This window comes from Pygocentrus nattereri, chromosome 12 (assembly GCF_015220715.1).
Source record: "Pygocentrus nattereri isolate fPygNat1 chromosome 12, fPygNat1.pri, whole genome shotgun sequence".
NCBI lineage: Eukaryota > Metazoa > Chordata > Actinopteri > Characiformes > Serrasalmidae > Pygocentrus > Pygocentrus nattereri.
In genome coordinates, this window is record NC_051222.1 from 30,105,054 (window position 1) to 30,124,944 (window position 19,891).

General features: G+C 45.7%; 1 protein-coding gene across 4 annotated transcripts; it reads left to right on the top strand.

Moving 5' to 3' along the window:
- The first annotated feature begins 443 nt into the window (after positions 1-443).
- dpy30 (dpy-30 histone methyltransferase complex regulatory subunit) lies at positions 444-19,849 on the top strand. 4 transcript variants are annotated; one of them, XM_017716532.2, is made up of 5 exons: positions 444-535; positions 2,882-2,922; positions 3,559-3,606; positions 18,178-18,329; positions 19,626-19,849. In XM_017716532.2, exons 2-5 carry the CDS (start codon positions 2,905-2,907, stop codon positions 19,696-19,698), a joined length of 291 nt encoding a protein of 96 aa, XP_017572021.1. In that variant the 5' UTR covers positions 444-535; positions 2,882-2,904; the 3' UTR covers positions 19,699-19,849. The 4 variants fall into 4 exon arrangements, with proteins under 4 accessions (XP_017572021.1, XP_017572020.1, XP_017572019.1 ...); XM_017716531.2 differs by lacking the exon at positions 444-535 and adding an exon at positions 1,233-1,357; XM_017716530.2 differs by lacking the exon at positions 444-535 and adding an exon at positions 1,656-1,722.
- Positions 19,850-19,891: the final 42 nt, after the last annotated feature.

A 19,891-nucleotide genomic window follows, 5' to 3' on the forward strand; every position in this document is an offset into this window, starting at 1 on the left:
TTCTTAGCGTTTAAATTTGGTAGAATTTTTAAATGTTGTTTACTTCGTTTATTTATACGTATTTATCTACCGACGCCGCCAACAGCAGTTAGGCCAGAGAGCCTGTAGAGAGGAGGAGTCACTCTCGGCGATGTCCTCCGCTTTTCCCAACGCTAGAGGGCGCTCCCGAGCGAGGCCAAAATGAATGGGTTGATATGGAGCTTTTGTGCAAAATCGTAGTTTATCAGCGCTTAAACATTGTTAATGTAAAAGAACGCAGTGATCACCTGAACACTGAACATTATAAGGCATTTTAACACCGCTGTTATATTTTAAGAGCTTTTAAACTCGAGCTATAGGAGTTTAAAAACGGCGCCTCGTGACGTCAGTGAGCGCGAACAGCCAATGAGCTGCTCCGCTCGCCCATCAATCATCCCGCTCTAGCAGTAAAGCCCGCCTCCTGCTGCCGTTTGTTGTAGAAACATAGCGGTGAGATTTCTTTGCTGTTTTAGTGAAACGCGTCCTTCTGCTTTCTAATATTAAAGAAACGTTCAGGGTAAGTGATTAGAAACTATTCTGTCTAAAATATATATATATATATATATATATATATATATTTTTTTTTTTTTGCAGGATTAATTTTTAAATTATCCGGGTCGCGGGAGCAGAAACAGCTGAGCGTCTGAATCTCTGTTAAATATGATGGTTAGATGGTCAGTGCCGTTTAGTGAAGACTGTGGTTGTAGTTTATTGTCTTCCTTCATGTCACCACCAAACTGCAGCTGCACTGATGAGTCTGAATCTGAGCTGCGGTTTCCTCATAGCGCCTCTGTCCATCACTTCATCAGCCTAAGTCGTCAGAACCCGTCAGACGGGCTCGGGGATCCGTTACCAAAGCACGAACAACGCGCGTTCAGCCAGAAACAGAACACGACCACGGTTAAAAGACAAAAACGAGAGAACGAGTTAGAAAATCGGGATCACGAATAAACACAAACGCACCCACGAAGTAAAAAAACGTGCGCACGATGAAAAGAAAACGGGGGGACGATTTAAGAAATGGTGACCACGTATAAGAGAAAACGTGCGTAAGCAGCAAAAAGTTCACTCGAATTATTATTATTATTATTATTATTATTATTATTATTATTATTATTATTATTATTATTACTACCCCCGCCCCCTCCGGGGCTCCGCACCGCAGTGTGTCAGCGCGGTCTGTGTAGCTGGGTAATTAAGGTGGTTTCGGACGCCCTTAAGTCCGACGCACGTTACGCAGGCGGGCGTAAACTGCGCAGGAGCGGGATTCTCGTTGGCGGACCGCGCGCTGGTTGCGCAGGAATCACCGCGTAGAAACTAACAACAAACATGGCGGACGGTAAGGGAGCGCTTTCTCTCCTTTTGTGAATCAGAGAAGCACAAAAACAGCCGCCGGTGTGGCGGATTCGGCGACAGTGATGCGCCTCCTTATTAAACCGGTGATGAGCTGTTGAAACGAGCCGGTTCGGAGCGCCGTGTCGCTCTGAAACGTCCCCGGCGGGTTTAGCGGTGCGGGTTAGCTCCGTTAGCCCGATAAGCTAACGGAGCTCATTGAGTCCCGCCAGCGAGCGGCGGCGGCGGCTGACCGTCCGCGCTGGGAGCCGATGGCTCAGTCTTAACGCGTTCAGACGCCAGATCAACCTGTACTGCACATGTTCGTGTTCTCCTGCTCTCGGCTTTCTCGGTCCAGTCGTCCGGGAGCAGGTGAGCGCGAACCCGTGCGGTGCGGGTCAGTCAGAGTCCCGGTAACCGGACTTGGTCTAACTCGGAGAGCTGAAGGTGGGAAACGCCGATTAAAGGCGTCTAGGAATGAAACATTAATGCTGCCTTCGATATTTCGGCACATAGTCTAGCTAGACTGCTAAAACAGCGTCGTCCTCGTTGACTGGTGGAGGAGAGCTCCACCGATTTTTCCAAAATTCTGCATAACCCAATGGATGGGATGCGAACCAAACCCAATGGATGGGGTGCAGACCAAACCCAAAGGATGGGGTGCAGACCAAACCCAATGGATGGGATGCGAACCAAACCCAAAGGATGGGGTGCAGACCAAACCCAAAGGATGGGGTGCAGACCAAACCCAAAGGATGGGGTGCAGACCAAACCCAATGGATGGGGTGCAGACCAAACCCAAAGGATGGGGTGCAGACCAAACCCAATGGATGGGGTGCAGACCAAACCCAAAGGATGGGGTGCAGACCAAACCCAAAGGATGGGGTGCAGACCAAACCCAATGGTTGGGATGCAAACCAAATAGTGCAGTGGTTTGGCGTGAAAAGCTCTGTTCTAGATAAACTTGCCGAGTCAGGATGGTTCACAGTGGTGGTGATAGGAACCAGACCATGTTTACATGTCAGAGGCTTCTGTATGACAGTTTTGTGATAATGTTTTGGCCCCAAATGCATTTTAATCCATGTATAGTGGAGGAGAACATGCAGGGTGTTGTAAGGCAAGATGGTCTATAGAAGCAGTAGTTTGCATATTTGAGTGTTTTACCATCAGCATTACAAATAAAAAAAATATATATATTTAGTAAATAAATATTCTAATATTAGGATAGTAAATAAAATGGGTACATTTGTGTTGTAGACATTGTGACCCCTGGTTCCCATCGGCACCACAGTAAAGAAGTCTGACTCAGTGCGTTTCTCTACAGTGAACCGTTTCACACCAACCCACTCTGAATGAGTTTGTTTACATCCCAAGGACTGAATTATTCAGAAACTTTGAAAAACTGGTGGAAATCCACTTTAACTCCTGCCGTACGAGTTCAATAACCTAAAGCATGCTGTATAAATTCAGTGTTCCATGGACAAACGCGATGTACCGTCTGATGACACATTCTTTATCTGGTTGCTTTCAGATCACACAGATGCAGATCAGAGCATGGAAGGACACACTCCGGTGAGATGCTTCAAAATGCTGCTAGGGCCTAAACCTGGAGGCCCACTGTCCTTCACATTTCAGTTTCTGTACTATAAGAACTCTTAAATGCGCAGAGCAGGGAGTCGTCCAGGACCAAGGCTGGGGAACAGTAAACTAATCAGTTGCTATGTTTCCATCCATTTTCTGCACAATCTGTAAGCAGTAAAATGTAAATGCGTTCAAAAAAGTGATTTTTGCTGCTTAGCAGCTTCTTTCCATCAAACATGCTCTTTTAATAATAAAAAGCATGATTAGGACATTCTGTTTATTTTTTACTTTATCATTTTTCCATCCGAGATGACTTTTCTGAGCCATACAGAGCTGTTTGAGCACTTTCCATTAGAAAGGCTATGATCTTTTCTGACCTCCTGTCTAAGAGCTGAAACGGTTCTCCAGTCAGTCCAGCTCTACCTCTCCACCGTGCTGTTTGTTTTTCTAGTAAGAGGTACATGAGGGTGATCTGTCACATGGTGCTACACCGATGCTTATTATTTAAAAAAAAATATATATATAAAAAAATGTGTGTATTCCTTAGGACTGAAACATGGTTAATGACTCTGTTGAAATGTCAGATTTCTCTGTCTTGGTCTGACATTTTGTTTTCCTGAATTTCAGGTTGCAGAAAACCCCCATGCAGAATATGGCCTCACAGAAAACATCCAGGTACTGGACAAAAAAGCAACAACATAAATGAGCCAAAATCCCTAAATGCATTTTGTGTTTAAATTGGCAATACATTAACCCTATAAATCCAAAAGTACAGTCACTAAATCCCTCCTCTACGATAACGCACCGTTAAAAACCCTCCTCTACGATAACGCACCGTTAAAAACTCTCCTCTACGATAACGCACCGTTAAAAACCCTCCTCTACGATAACGCACCGTTAAAAACCCTCCTCTACGATAACGCACCGTTAAAAACCCTCCCCTACGATAACGCACCGTTAAAAACCCTCCTCTACGATAACGCACCGTTAAAAACCCTCCTCTACGATAACGCACCGTTAAAAACCCTCCCCTACGATAACGCACCGTTAAAAACCCTCCTCTACGATAACGCACCGTTAATAACCCTCCCTTACGATAACGCACCGTTAAAAACCCTCCTCTACGATAACGTACCGTTAAAAACCCTCCCTTACGATAACGCACCGTTAAAAACCCTCCCTTACGATAACGCACCGTTAAAAACCCTCCTCTACGATAACGCACCGTTAAAAACCCTCCCCTACGATAACGCACCGTTAAAAACCCTCCTCTACGATAACGCACCGTTAAAAACCCTCCCCTACGATAACGCACCGTGAAAAACCCTCCCTTACGATAACGCACCGTTAAAAACCCTCCCTTACGATAACGCACCGTTAAAAACTCTCCCCTACGATAACGCACCGTTAAAAACCCTCCTCTACGATAACGCACCGTTAAAAACCCTCCCTTACGATAACGCACCGTTAAAAACCCTCCTCTACGATAACGCACCGTTAAAAACCCTCCTCTACGATAACGCACCGTTAAAAACCCTCCTCTACGATAACGCACCGTTAAAAACCCTCCCCTACGATAACGCACCGTTAAAAACTCTCCCCTACGATAACGCACCGTTAAAAACCCTCCCCTACGATAACGCACCGTTAAAAACCCTCCTCTACGATAACGCACCGTTAAAAACCCTCCTCTACGATAACGCACCGTTAAAAACCCTCCCCTACGATAACGCACCGTTAAAAACTCTCCCCTACGATAACGCACCGTTAAAAACCCTCCTCTACGATAACGCACCGTTAAAAACCCTCCCTTACGATAACGCACCGTTAAAAACCCTCCTCTACGATAACGCACCGTTAAAAACTCTCCTCTACGATAACGCACCGTTAAAAACCCTCCTCTACGATAACGCACCGTTAAAAACCCTCCCTTACGATAACGCACCGTTAAAAACCCTCCTCTACGATAACGCACCGTTAAAAACTCTCCTCTACGATAACGCACCGTTAAAAACCCTCCTCTACGATAACGCACCGTTAAAAACCCTCCCCTACGATAACGCACCGTTAAAAACTCTCCTCTACGATAACGCACCGTTAAAAACCCTCCTCTACGATAACGCACCGTTAAAAACCCTCCCTTACGATAACGCACCGTTAAAAACCCTCCTCTACGATAACGCACCGTTAAAAACCCTCCTCTACGATAACGCACCGTTAAAAACCCTCCCTTACGATAACGCACCGTTAAAAACCCTCCTCTACGATAACGCACCGTTAAAAACTCTCCTCTACGATAACGCACCGTTAAAAACCCTCCTCTACGATAACGCACCGTTAAAAACCCTCCCTTACGATAACGCACCGTTAAAAACTCTCCTCTACGATAACGCACCGTTAAAAACCCTCCCTTACGATAACGCACCGTTAAAAACCCTCCCTTACGATAACGCACCGTTAAAAACCCTCCTCTACGATAACGCACCGTTAAAAACCCTCCCCTACGATAACGCACCGTGAAAAACCCTCCTCTACGATAACGCACCGTTAAAAACCCTCCCTTACGATAACGCACCGTTAAAAACTCTCCCCTACGATAACGCACCGTTAAAAACCCTCCCCTACGATAACGCACCGTTAAAAACCCTCCTCTACGATAACGCACCGTTAAAAACCCTCCTCTACGATAACGCACCGTTAAAAACCCTCCCCTACGATAACGCACCGTTAAAAACTCTCCCCTACGATAACGCACCGTTAAAAACCCTCCTCTACGATAACGCACCGTTAAAAACCCTCCCTTACGATAACGCACCGTTAAAAACCCTCCTCTACGATAACGCACCGTTAAAAACCCTCCTCTACGATAACGCACCGTTAAAAACCCTCCTCTACGATAACGCACCGTTAAAAACCCTCCCCTACGATAACGCACCGTTAAAAACTCTCCCCTACGATAACGCACCGTTAAAAACCCTCCTCTACGATAACGCACCGTTAAAAACCCTCCCTTACGATAACGCACCGTTAAAAACCCTCCTCTACGATAACGCACCGTTAAAAACTCTCCTCTACGATAACGCACCGTTAAAAACCCTCCTCTACGATAACGCACCGTTAAAAACCCTCCCTTACGATAACGCACCGTTAAAAACCCTCCTCTACGATAACGCACCGTTAAAAACTCTCCTCTACGATAACGCACCGTTAAAAACCCTCCCTTACGATAACGCACCGTTAAAAACCCTCCTCTACGATAACGCACCGTTAAAAACCCTCCTCTACGATAACGCACCGTTAAAAACCCTCCCCTACGATAACGCACCGTTAAAAACTCTCCCCTACGATAACGCACCGTTAAAAACCCTCCTCTACGATAACGCACCGTTAAAAACCCTCCCTTACGATAACGCACCGTTAAAAACCCTCCCTTACGATAACGCACCGTTAAAAACCCTCCTCTACGATAACGCACCGTTAAAAACCCTCCTCTACGATAACGCACCGTTAAAAACCCTCCTCTACGATAACGCACCGTTAAAAACCCTCCCCTACGATAACGCACCGTTAAAAACTCTCCCCTACGATAACGCACCGTTAAAAACCCTCCCTTACGATAACGCACCGTTAAAAACCCTCCCCTACGATAACGCACCGTTAAAAACCCTCCCCTACGATAACGCACCGTTAAAAACCCTCCTCTACGATAACGCACCGTTAAAAACCCTCCTCTACGATAACGCACCGTTAAAAACCCTCCTCTACGATAACGCACCGTTAAAAACTCTCATCTACGATAACGCACCGTTAAAAACCCTCCCCTACGATAACGCACCGTTAAAAACCCTCCTCTACGATAACGCACCGTTAAAAACCCTCCCCTACGATAACGCACCGTTAAAAACCCTCCTCTACGATAACGCCCCGTTAAAAACTCTCCCCTACGATAACGCACCGTTAAAAACCCTCCCTTACGATAACGCACCGTTAAAAACCCTCCCCTACGATAACGCACCGTTAAAAACCCTCCTCTACGATAACGCACCGTTAAAAACCCTCCTCTACGATAACGCACCGTTAAAAACCCTCCTCTACGATAACGCACCGTTAAAAACTCTCATCTACGATAACGCACCGTTAAAAACCCTCCCTTACGATAACGCACCGTTAAAAACCCTCCTCTACGATAACGCACCGTTAAAAACCCTCCCCTACGATAACGCACCGTTAAAAACCCTCCCCTACGATAACGCACCGTTAAAAACCCTCCTCTACGATAACGCACCGTTAAAAACCCTCCCTTACGATAACGCACCGTTAAAAACCCTCCCCTACGATAACGCACCGTTAAAAACCCTCCCCTACGATAACGCACCGTTAAAAACCCTCCCTTACGATAACGCACCGTTAAAAACTCTCCCCTACGATAACGCACCGTTAAAAACCCTCCTCTACGATAACGCACCGTTAAAAACCCTCCCCTACGATAACGCACCGTTAAAAACCCTCCCTTACGATAACGCACCGTTAAAAACCCTCCCCTACGATAACGCACCGTTAAAAACCCTCCTCTACGATAACGCACCGTTAAAAACCCTCCTCTACGATAACGCACCGTTAAAAACCCTCCTCTACGATAACGCACCGTTAAAAACTCTCCTCTACGATAACGCACCGTTAAAAACCCTCCCTTACGATAACGCACCGTTAAAAACCCTCCCCTACGATAACGCACCGTTAAAAACCCTCCCCTACGATAACGCACCGTTAAAAACCCTCCTCTACGATAACGCACCGTTAAAAACCCTCCTCTACGATAACGCACCGTTAAAAACCCTCCCTTACGATAACGCACCGTTAAAAACCCTCCCTTACGATAACGCACCGTTAAAAACCCTCCCCTACGATAACGCACCGTTAAAAACCCTCCCTTACGATAACGCACCGTTAAAAACTCTCCCCTACGATAACGCACCGTTAAAAACCCTCCTCTACGATAACGCACCGTTAAAAACCCTCCCCTACGATAACGCACCGTTAAAAACCCTCCCTTACGATAACGCACCGTTAAAAACCCTCCTTACGATAACGCACCGTTAAAAACCCTCCCTTACGATAACGCACCGTTAAAAAACCCTCCCCTACGATAACGCACCGTTAAAAAACCCTCCTCTACGATAACGCACCGTTAAAAACCCTCCTCTACGATAACGCACCGTTAAAAACTCTCCTCTACGATAACGCACCGTTAAAAACCCTCCTCTACGATAACGCACCGTTAAAAACCCTCCTCTACGATAACGCCCCGTTAAAAACTCTCCCCTACGATAACGCACCGTTAAAAACCCTCCTCTACGATAACGCACCGTTAAAAACCCTCCTCTACGATAACGCACCGTTAAAAACCCTCCCTTACGATAACGCACCGTTAAAAACTCTCCCCTACGATAACGCACCGTTAAAAACCCTCCTCTACGTTAACGCACCGTTAAAAACCCCTCCCTTACGATAACGCACCGTTAAAAACTCTCCTCTACGATAACGCACCGTTAAAAATCCTCCCTTACGATAACGCACCGTTAAAAACCCTCCTCTACGATAACGCACCGTTAAAAACCCTCCCTTACGATAACGCACCGTTAAAAACCCTCCTCTACGATAACGTACCGTTAAAAAACCCTCCCTTACGATAACGCACCGTTAAAAACCCTCCTCTACGATAACGCACCGTTAAAAACTCTCCCCTACGATAACGCACCGTTAAAAACTCTCCCCTACGATAACGCACCGTTAAAAACCCTCCTCTACGATAACGCACCGTTAAAAACCCTCCTCTACGATAACGTACCGTTAAAAACCCTCCCTTACGATAACGCACCGTTAAAAACCCTCCTCTACGATAACGCACCGTTAAAAACTCTCCTCTACGATAACGCACCGTTAAAAACCCTCCTCTACGATAACGCCCCGTTAAAAACCCTCCCCTACGATAACGCACCGTTAAAAACCCTCCTCTACGATAACGCCCCGTTAAAAACCCTCCCCTACGATAACGCACCGTTAAAAACCCTCCTCTACGATAACGCACCGTTAAAAACTCTCCCCTACGATAACGCACCGTTAAAAACTCTCCTCTACGATAACGCACCGTTAAAAATCCTCCCTTACGATAACGCACCGTTAAAAACTCTCCCCTACGATAACGCACCGTTAAAAACCCTCCTCTACGTTAACGCACCGTTAAAAACCCCTCCCTTACGATAACGCACCGTTAAAAACTCTCCTCTACGATAACGCACCGTTAAAAATCCTCCCTTACGATAACGCACCGTTAAAAACCCTCCTCTACGATAACGCACCGTTAAAAACCCTCCCTTACGATAACGCACCGTTAAAAACCCTCCTCTACGATAACGTACCGTTAAAAACCCTCCCTTACGATAACGCACCGTTAAAAACCCTCCTCTACGATAACGCACCGTTAAAAACTCTCCCCTACGATAACGCACCGTTAAAAACTCTCCCCTACGATAACGCACCGTTAAAAACCCTCCTCTACGATAACGCACCGTTAAAAACCCTCCTCTACGATAACGTACCGTTAAAAACCCTCCCTTACGATAACGCACCGTTAAAAACCCTCCTCTACGATAACGCACCGTTAAAAACTCTCCTCTACGATAACGCACCGTTAAAAACCCTCCTCTACGATAACGCCCCGTTAAAAACCCTCCCCTACGATAACGCACCGTTAAAAACCCTCCTCTACGATAACGCCCCGTTAAAAACCCTCCCCTACGATAACGCACCGTTAAAAACCCTCCTCTACGATAACGCACCGTTAAAAACTCTCCCCTACGATAACGCACCGTTAAAAACTCTCCTCTACGATAACGCACCGTTAAAAATCCTCCCTTACGATAACGCACCGTTAAAAACCCTCCTCTACGATAACGCACCGTTAAAAACCCTCCCTTACGATAACGCACCGTTAAAAACCCTCCTCTACGATAACGCTACCGTTAAAAACCCTCCCTTACGATAACGCACCGTTAAAAACCCTCCTCTACGATAACGCACCGTTAAAAACTCTCCCTACGATAACGCACCGTTAAAAACTCTCCCCTACGATAACGCACCGTTAAAAACCCTCCTCTACGATAACGCACCGTTAAAAACCCTCCTCTACGATAACGTACCGTTAAAAACCCTCCCTTACGATAACGCACCGTTAAAAACCCTCCTCTACGATAACGCACCGTTAAAAACTCTCCCCTACGATAACGCCCCGTTAAAAACTCTCCCCTACGATAACGCACCGTTAAAAACCCTCCTCTACGATAACGCACCGTTAAAAAACCTCCTCTACGATAACGCACCGTTAAAAACCCTCCCTTACGATAACGCACCGTTAAAAACCCTCCCTTACGTTAACGCACCGTTAAAAACCCCTCCCTTACGATAACGCACCGTTAAAAACCCTCCTCTACGATAACGCACCGTAAAAAGCCTCCCTTACGATAACGCACCGTTAAAAACCCTCCTCTACGATAACGCAGCCGTTAAAAACCCTCCCTTACCCGATACGCAACCGTTAAAAACCCTCCCTCTACATAACGCACCGTTAAAAAACCCTCCTCTACGATAACGTACCGTTAAAAACCCTCCTCTACGATAACGCACCGTTAAAAAACCCTCCTCTACGATAACGCACCGTTAAAAAAAACCCTCCTCTACGATAACGCACCGTTAAAAAACCCTCCCTACGATAACGCACCGTTAAAAACCTCCCTACGATAACGCACCGTTAAAAACCCTCCTCTACGATAACGCACCGTTAAAAACCCTCCAATACGATAACGCACCGTTAAAAAAACCCTCCTCTACGATAACGCAGACCGTTAAAAACTCTCCCCTACATAACGCACCGTTAAAACCCTCCCTTACGATAACGCACCGTTAAAAAACCCTCCCCTACGATACGCACCGTTAAAAACCCTCCTCTACGATAACGCACCGTTAAAAACCCTCCTCTACGATAACGCACCGTTAAAACCCTCCTCTTACGATAACGCACCGTTAAAAACTCTCCTCTACGATAACGCACCGTTAAAAATCCTCCCTTACGATAACGCACCGTTAAAAACCCTCCTCTACGATAACGCACCGTTAAAAACCCTCCCTTACGATAACGCACCGTTAAAAACCCTCCTCTACGATAACGCACCGTTAAAAACCCTCCCTTACGATAACGCACCGTTAAAAACCCTCCTCTACGATAACGCACCGTTAAAAACTCTCCCCTACGATAACGCACCGTTAAAAACTCTCCCCTACGATAACGCACCGTTAAAAACCCTCCTCTACGATAACGCACCGTTAAAAACCCTCCTCTACGATAACGTACCGTTAAAAACCCTCCCTTACGATAACGCACCGTTAAAAACCCTCCTCTACGATAACGCACCGTTAAAAACTCTCCCCTACGATAACGCCCCGTTAAAAACTCTCCCCTACGATAACGCACCGTTAAAAACCCTCCTCTACGATAACGCACCGTTAAAAACCCTCCTCTACGATAACGCACCGTTAAAAACCCTCCCTTACGATAACGCACCGTTAAAAACCCTCCCCTACGATAACGCACCGTTAAAAACCCTCCCTTACGATAACGCACCGTTAAAAACTCTCCTCTACGATAACGCACCGTTAAAAACCCTCCCTTACGATAACGCACCGTTAAAAACCCTCCTCTACGATAACGCACCGTTAAAAACCCTCCCTTACGATAACGCACCGTTAAAAACCCTCCCTACGATAACGCACCGTTAAAAACCCTCCTCTACGATAACGCACCGTTAAAAACCCTCCCTTACGATAACGCACCGTTAAAAACCCTCCCTTACGATAACGCACCGTTAAAAACCCTCCTCTACGATAACGCACCGTTAAAAACCCTCCCTTACGATAACGCACCGTTAAAAACCCTCCCCTACGATAACGCACCGTTAAAAACCCTCCTCTACGATAACGCACCGTTAAAAACCCTCCCTTACGATAACGCACCGTTAAAAACCCTCCTCTACGATAACGCACCGTTAAAAACCTCTCCCCTACGATAACGCACCGTTAAAAACCCTCCTCTACGATAACGCACCGTTAAAAACCCTCCCCTACGATAACGCACCGTTAAAAACCCTCCCTACGATAACGCACCGTTAAAAACCCTCCCTACGATAACGCACCGTTAAAAACCCTCCCTTACGATAACGCACCGTTAAAAACCCTCCCCTACGATAACGCACCGTTAAAAACCCTCCTCTACGATAACGCACCGTTAAAACCCTCCCTTACGATAACGCACCGTTAAAAACCCTCCTCTACGATAACGCACCGTTAAAAACTCTCCTCTACGATAACGCACCGTTAAAAACCCTCCCTTACGATAACGCACCGTTAAAAACCCTCCCTTACGATAACGCACCGTTAAAAACCCTCCCCTACGATAACGCACCGTTAAAAACCCTCCCCTACGATAACGCACCGTTAAAAACCCTCCTCTACGATAACGCACCGTTAAAAACCCTCCCCTACGATAACGCACCGTTAAAAACCCTCCCCTACGATAACGCACCGTTAAAAACCCTCCCTTACGATAACGCACCGTTAAAAACCCTCCCTTACGATAACGCACCGTTAAAAACCCTCCCCTACGATAACGCACCGTTAAAAACCCTCCTCTACGATAACGCCCCGTTAAAAACCCTCCCCTACGATAACGCACCGTTAAAAACCCTCCTCTACGATAACGCACCGTTAAAAACTCTCCCCTACGATAACGCACCGTTAAAAACCCTCCTCTACGATAACGCACCGTTAAAAACCCTCCCTTACGATAACGCACCGTTAAAAACCCTCCTCTACGATAACGCACCGTTAAAAACTCTCCTCTACGATAACGCACCGTTAAAAACCCTCCTCTACGATAACGCACCGTTAAAAACCCTCCCTTACGATAACGCACCGTTAAAAACCCTCCTCTACGATAACGCACCGTTAAAAACTCTCCTCTACGATAACGCACCGTTAAAAACTCTCCTCTACGATAACGCACCGTTAAAAATCCCTCCCCTTACGATAACGCACCGTTAAAACCTCCTATACGATAACGCACGTTTAAAAACCCTCCCTTACGATAACGCACGTCTAACAAACCTATCTACGATTACGTACCGTTAAAAACCCTCCCTTACGATAACGCACCGTAAAAACCCTCCTCTACGAGAACGGCACCGTTTAAAAACCCTCCTACGATAACGCAACCGTAAAACTCTCCCCTACGATAACGCACCGTTTAAAAACCCTCTCTACGATAAAGCACCGTTAAAAACCTTCCTCTAGAATAACGTACCGTTAAAAAACCCTCCCCTTACGATAACGCACCGTTTTAAAAACCCTCCTCTAACGATAAAGCACCTTTAAAAAACTCTCCTCTACGATAACGCCCCGTTTTTTAAAAACCCTCCTCTACGATAACGCCCCAGTTTAAAAACCCCTCACTACGATAACGCACCGTTAAAAACCCTCCTCTACGATAACGCCCGTTAAAAAACCCTCCCCTCGATTAACGCACCGTGTTAAAAAACCCTCTCTACGATAACGGCACCGTTAAAAAACTCTCCCCTACGATAACGCACCGTTAAAATCTCTCCTCTACGATAACGCACCGTTAAAAAATCCTCCCTTACGATTAACGCACCGTTTAAAAAACCTCCTCTACGATAACGCACGTTTAAAAACCCTCCTCTTACGATAACGCTACCGTTAAAAAAAAACCCATCCCCTACGCTAACGGCACCGTAAAAACCCTCCTCCTCCGATTAACGCAGAGTACCGTTAAAACCTCTCCCTCTACGATAACGCACCGTTAAAAACCCCTCCCTCTACGATAACGCACTCGTAAAAACCCTCCCTCTACGATAACGTCACCGTTTTAATAAAACCCTCCCTTACGGATAACGCACCGTTAAAACCCTCCTCTTACGATAACGGCACCGTTAAAAACCTCTCCCCTACGATGAACGCACCGTTAAAAACCCTCCTCCCTACGATAACGCCCCGTTTAAAAAACCCTCCCTCTACGATAACGCAACGATTTAAAAACCCTCCTCTACGATAACGCACCGTTAAACAACCTCCCTCCCCCCTACGATAACGCACCGTTAAAAACCCTCCCTCTACGTAAACGCCACCGTTAAACAACCCCTGCCCTTACGCATAACGCACCGTTAAAAAACCTCTCCTCTACGATACCGCACCCGTTAAAAACCTCCCTCTACAGATAACGACACCGTTAAAAACCCTCCTCTACGATAACGCACCGTTAAAAACCCTCCCTTACGATAACGCACCGTTAAAACCTCTCCCTCTACGATAAGCGTCACCGTTAAAAACTCTCCCTCTACGATAACGCACCGTAAAAAATCCCTCCCTCTACGATAACGTAACGTTAAAAACCCTCCTCGTACGATAACGCACCGTTAAAAACCCTCCTCTACGATAACGCACCGTTAAAAAACTCTCCCCCTCACTACGATACGCACCGGGTTAAAGAAATACCTCTCCTCTTACGATAACGCTACCGTTAAAAACCATCCTCTACGATACTGCGACCGTTAAAACCCTCCCCTACGATAACGTCAGCCGTTAAAACCTCTCTCTACGATAACGCACCGTTAAAACCCTCCCCTACGATGCACGCACCGTTAAAAACCCCCCTCTACGATAACGCACCGTTAAAAACCCTCCTCTACGATAACGCACCGTTAAAAACCCTCCCTACGATAACGCACCGTTAAAAACCCTCCTCTACGATAACGCACCGTTAAAAACCCTCCCTTACGATAACGCACCGTTAAAAACCCTCCTCTACGATAACGCACCGTTAAAAACCCTCCCCTACGATAACGCACCGTTAAAAACCCTCCTCTACGATAACGCACCGTTAAAAACCCTCCCTTACGATAACGCACCGTTAAAAACTCTCCCCTACGATAACGCACCGTTAAAAACCCTCCTCTACGATAACGTACCGTTAAAAACCCTCCCTTACGATAACGCACCGTTAAAAACCCTCCTCTACGATAACGCACCGTTAAAAACTCTCCTCTACGATAACGCACCGTTAAAAACCCTCCCTTACGATAACGCACCGTTAAAAACCCTCCTCTACGATAACGCACCGTTAAAAACCCTCCCTTACGATAACGCACCGTTAAAAACCCTCCTCTACGATAACGCACCGTTAAAAACCCTCCCTACGATAACGCACCGTTAAAAACCTCTCCTCTACGATAACGCACCGTTAAAAAACCTCTCCTCTACGATAACGCACCGTTAAAAACCCTCCCTTACGATAACGCACCGTTAAAAACCCTCCCTACGATAACGCACCGTTAAAAACCCTCCTCTACGATAACGCACCGTTAAAAACCCTCCTCTACGATAACGCACCGTTAAAAACCCTCCTCTACGATAACGCACCGTTAAAAACCCTCCTCTACGATAACGCACCGTTAAAAACCCTCCCCTACGATAACGCACCGTTAAAAACCCAGCCAGTACGATAACGCACCGTTAAAAACCCTCCTCTACGATAACGCACCGTTAAAAACCCTCCTCTACGATAACGCACCGTTAAAAACCCTCCTCTACGATAACGCACAGTTAAAAACTCTCCCCTACGATAACGCACCGTTAAAAACCCTCCTCTACGTTAACGCACCGTTAAAAACCCTCCCTTACGATAACGCACCGTTAAAAACTCATCCTCTACGATAACGCACCGTTAAAAACCCTCCCTTACGATAACGCACCGTTAAAAACCCTCCTCTACGATAACGCACCGTTAAAAACCCTCCCTTACGATAACGCACCGTTAAAAACTCTCCCCTACGATAACGCACCGTTAAAAACCCTCCTCTACGATAACGTACCGTTAAAAACCCTCCCTTACGATAACGCACCGTTAAAAACCCTCCTCTACGATAACGCACCGTTAAAAACCCTCCTCTACGATAACGCACCGTTAAAAACCCTCCCTTACGATAACGCACCGTTAAAAACCCTCCTCTACGATAACGCACCGTTAAAAACCCTCCCCTACGATAACGCACCGTTAAAAACTCTCCTCTACGATAACGCACCGTTAAAAACCCTCCCCTACGATAACGCACCGTTAAAAACCCACCCCTACGATAACGCACCGTTAAAAACCCTCCTCTACGATAACGCACCGTTAAAAACCCTCCCCTACGATAACGCACCGTTAAAAACCCTCCTCTACGATAACGCACCGTTAAAAACCCTCCCTTACGATAACGCACCGTTAAAAACCCACCCCTACGATAACGCACCGTTAAAAACCCTCCCCTACGATAACGCACCGTTAAAAACCCTCCTCTACGATAACGCACCGTTAAAAACCCTCCCTTACGATAACGCACCGTTAAAAACTCTCCCCTACGATAACGCACCGTTAAAAACCCTCCTCTACGATAACGTACCGTTAAAAACCCTCCCTTACGATAACGCACCGTTAAAAACCCTCCTCTACGATAACGCACCGTTAAAAACTCTCCTCTACGATAACGCACCGTTAAAAACCCTCCCTTACGATAACGCACCGTTAAAAACCCTCCTCTACGATAACGCACCGTTAAAAACCCTCCCTTACGATAACGCACCGTTAAAAACCCTCCTCTACGATAACGCACCGTTAAAAACCCTCCCCTACGATAACGCACCGTTAAAAACCCTCCTCTACGATAACGCACCGTTAAAAACCCTCCTCTACGATAACGCACCGTTAAAAACCCTCCCCTACGATAACGCACCGTTAAAAACCCTCCTTTACGATAACGCACCGTTAAAAACCCTCCCTTACGATAACGCACCGTTAAAAACCCTCCCCTACGATAACGCACCGTTAAAAACCCTCCCTTACGATAACGCACCGTTAAAAACCCTCCTCTACGATAACGCACCGTTAAAAACCCTCCTCTACGTTAACGCACCGTTAAAAACCCCTCCCTTACGATAACGCACCGTTAAAAACTCTCCTCTACGATAACGCACCGTTAAAAATCCTCCCTTACGATAACGCACCGTTAAAAACCCTCCCTTACGATAACGCACCGTTAAAAACCCTCCTCTACGATAACGCACCGTTAAAAACCCTCCCTTACGATAACGCACCGTTAAAAACTCTCCCCTACGATAACGCACCGTTAAAAACCCTCCTCTACGATAACGTACCGTTAAAAACCCTCCCTTACGATAACGCACCGTTAAAAACCCTCCTCTACGATAACGCACCGTTAAAAACTCTCCTCTACGATAACGCACCGTTAAAAACCCTCCCTTACGATAACGCACCGTTAAAAACCCTCCTCTACGATAACGCACCGTTAAAAACCCTCCCTTACGATAACGCACCGTTAAAAACCCTCCTCTACGATAACGCACCGTTAAAAACCCTCCCCTACGATAACGCACCGTTAAAAACCCTCCTCTACGATAACGCACCGTTAAAAACCCTCCTCTACGATAACGCACCGTTAAAAACTCTCCTCTACGATAACGCACCGTTAAAAACCCTCCCTTACGATAACGCACCGTTAAAAACCCACCCCTACGATAACGCACCGTTAAAAACCCTCCTCTACGATAACGCACCGTTAAAAACCCTCCCTTACGATAACGCACCGTTAAAAACCCTCCTCTACGATAACGCACCGTTAAAAACTCTCCTCTACGATAACGCACCGTTAAAAACCCTCCCTTACGATAACGCACCGTTAAAAACCCACCCCTACGATAACGCACCGTTAAAAACCCTCCTCTACGATAACGCACCGTTAAAAACCCTCCCCTACGATAACGCACCCCCACAAAATTGCTTCCACTTATTGATTGGTTAAGTCCTCTGTCACTTTGTGATTATGCTGACCAACAAGCGAGCATTCAGAAGTCACATCACCTCACAAAACCTCCTGGATGTCTACACTGGAAACATCAGTTTACGGACAATGAATAACAGTTAATTAAACAATTAGTCTTAAGATTATGAACTAAACATTAGGCCTAAGGTTTAGTGGCTGAGTGCGTTTTTAAACCGACTGTTTTAACACATTAAAACAGACGTGCTGTTTTGACTGCTGTGCGTCTTTTCACTCATGCCTGCAGAGAATAGTGGAGAGTGAGAAGACAAATGCCGACAAAGTCACCAAACAGAAGGTGGATCTACAGACCCTACAGACTCTCCCCACGCGAGCATATTTGGATCAGACAGTGGTGCCAATTCTTCTCCAAGGCCTGTCCGTGCTGGCCAAGGAACGGTAGGTTTCATCACACCTGTACGGCTGCAAGCCTTAAAAAGAAAGCGATGACAGTGTTGTGTGCACACCATAAACTGATGGATGATTAGGTTACATCTACTTGCATTACACTCTTTAAAAAAAGGTCCCAAAAACTGTTCTTTGATGCCGTTCCAGAGAAGAGCCACTTTAAGGCCCTGTTAGTGGAAGGCTCTTTAAAGAACCATCGAGATGTAAGTGTGAAGAACCTTTCCGACTCCTTGACCCCACCGGTGGTTCCAAAACGTGCTCGGTCATGTTCTTCATAAGCTCCACTCAGAAGCTGGGCGTCGTGTGAGGCTGTAGCTCTTCTCTCCAGTCTAATAGACGGTGATGTCATTTTAAACCCTTATAATAAAAGAAGCTGAACTTTGTTTTTCTACTGAAAGTCGACCCGTTTTTCCCCAAACCTGGGCTCTAAACTATAAACAGACGGCGTCTCTTCAGTGATCTGCTCTGGAAACATCACTTTTAGAAAATAACACAAAGAGCGTCGGAGATTTTTGGCTTTCAGCAGTGAGTTGTAAGCAGGTAGCAATGTGTGTAGAACATAAAGCACATTTACTGTCCAGCTGAGAGGAGATTTTACAAAATAAATAAAATTTACATTTATTTCACGCCTTACGACTTGGTCATGCAAATTCAGACGGACAAACCAAAATATACCCCGGAGAATAAGCGGCTAAAGGGGCTTTCTGTTATAAACTGTCTGTGCCGTGTTCTGTAGCACAACGTTATGTCCCTCAGCTTCATCACGTTGCCAATTTAATTTTATAACTTCACATTTTTCATTTTGACCGATGTGTCCCTTTAAAGAGCTTCCACATAACGTAAAGGTTCTGTTGTAGTGAGGTTTTTTCCTAGATCCAAGCAAAGAACAATTTGTGGACCTTTATTTTTATGTTCCTGTTATCGGAACAAAACCGTCTCTCCACTTTAGTCCTTTTTCCATTTTTGACGGGTTGAAAATGCTCGTTGCCCTTTACATTGTGTGTGAATTTCATGATGAATGGACCGAAAGAAATGACCCAAAATGGCTTGACTTACATTAAAAGTGCAGTTTCTTTCTCCTACAAAGTTATTTTGGAGATAAGGTTTTGTTCCGACAGTAGCGCTTAGTATAAATGTAATTAATGTTGATTGGTTTCATTTAAGAAGTGAAAGCATTACACATTAAGCATTGCTCCAACATTTAGTTCGTTCACAAAACACAATCTGTACAACTAAATCTCTTTCCTTTCCTTTTTCTTGTTGTTTGTCCTCTTTCCTTTCCTAAAGGCCTCCAAATCCAATCGAGTTTTTAGCGACATTCCTATTGAAGAACAAGTCGCAGTTTGAGGATCGAAATTAAGTCGAGGAATAAGCAAAGCTGCATCCATGGCAGCGGAAGACTTTCGTTTTCAATAGAAACTGTCAGTGTCAGACTCAACTGTTTGCTGTGTGGTAGTTTTTTTTTTTTTCTTTTTTTTTGTTAAACTCCAATAAAAACATTGCAGAAGAAAGTTATTTTGTATAGTTATCATTTAAACACTACACAGTGCCTT

Coding starts and splice junctions, on each gene's coding strand:
- dpy30 (XM_017716528.2), top strand. CDS start 1,981: ATGGGGTGCAGACCAAACCCAAAGGATGGGGTGCAGACCAAACCCAAT. Junction 3,607..18,177: donor GCCTCACAGAAAACATCCAG/GTACTGGACAAA, acceptor TCATGCCTGCAG/AGAATAGTGGAGAGTGAGAA. Junction 18,330..19,625: donor TCCGTGCTGGCCAAGGAACG/GTAGGTTTCATC, acceptor CCTTTCCTAAAG/GCCTCCAAATCCAATCGAGT.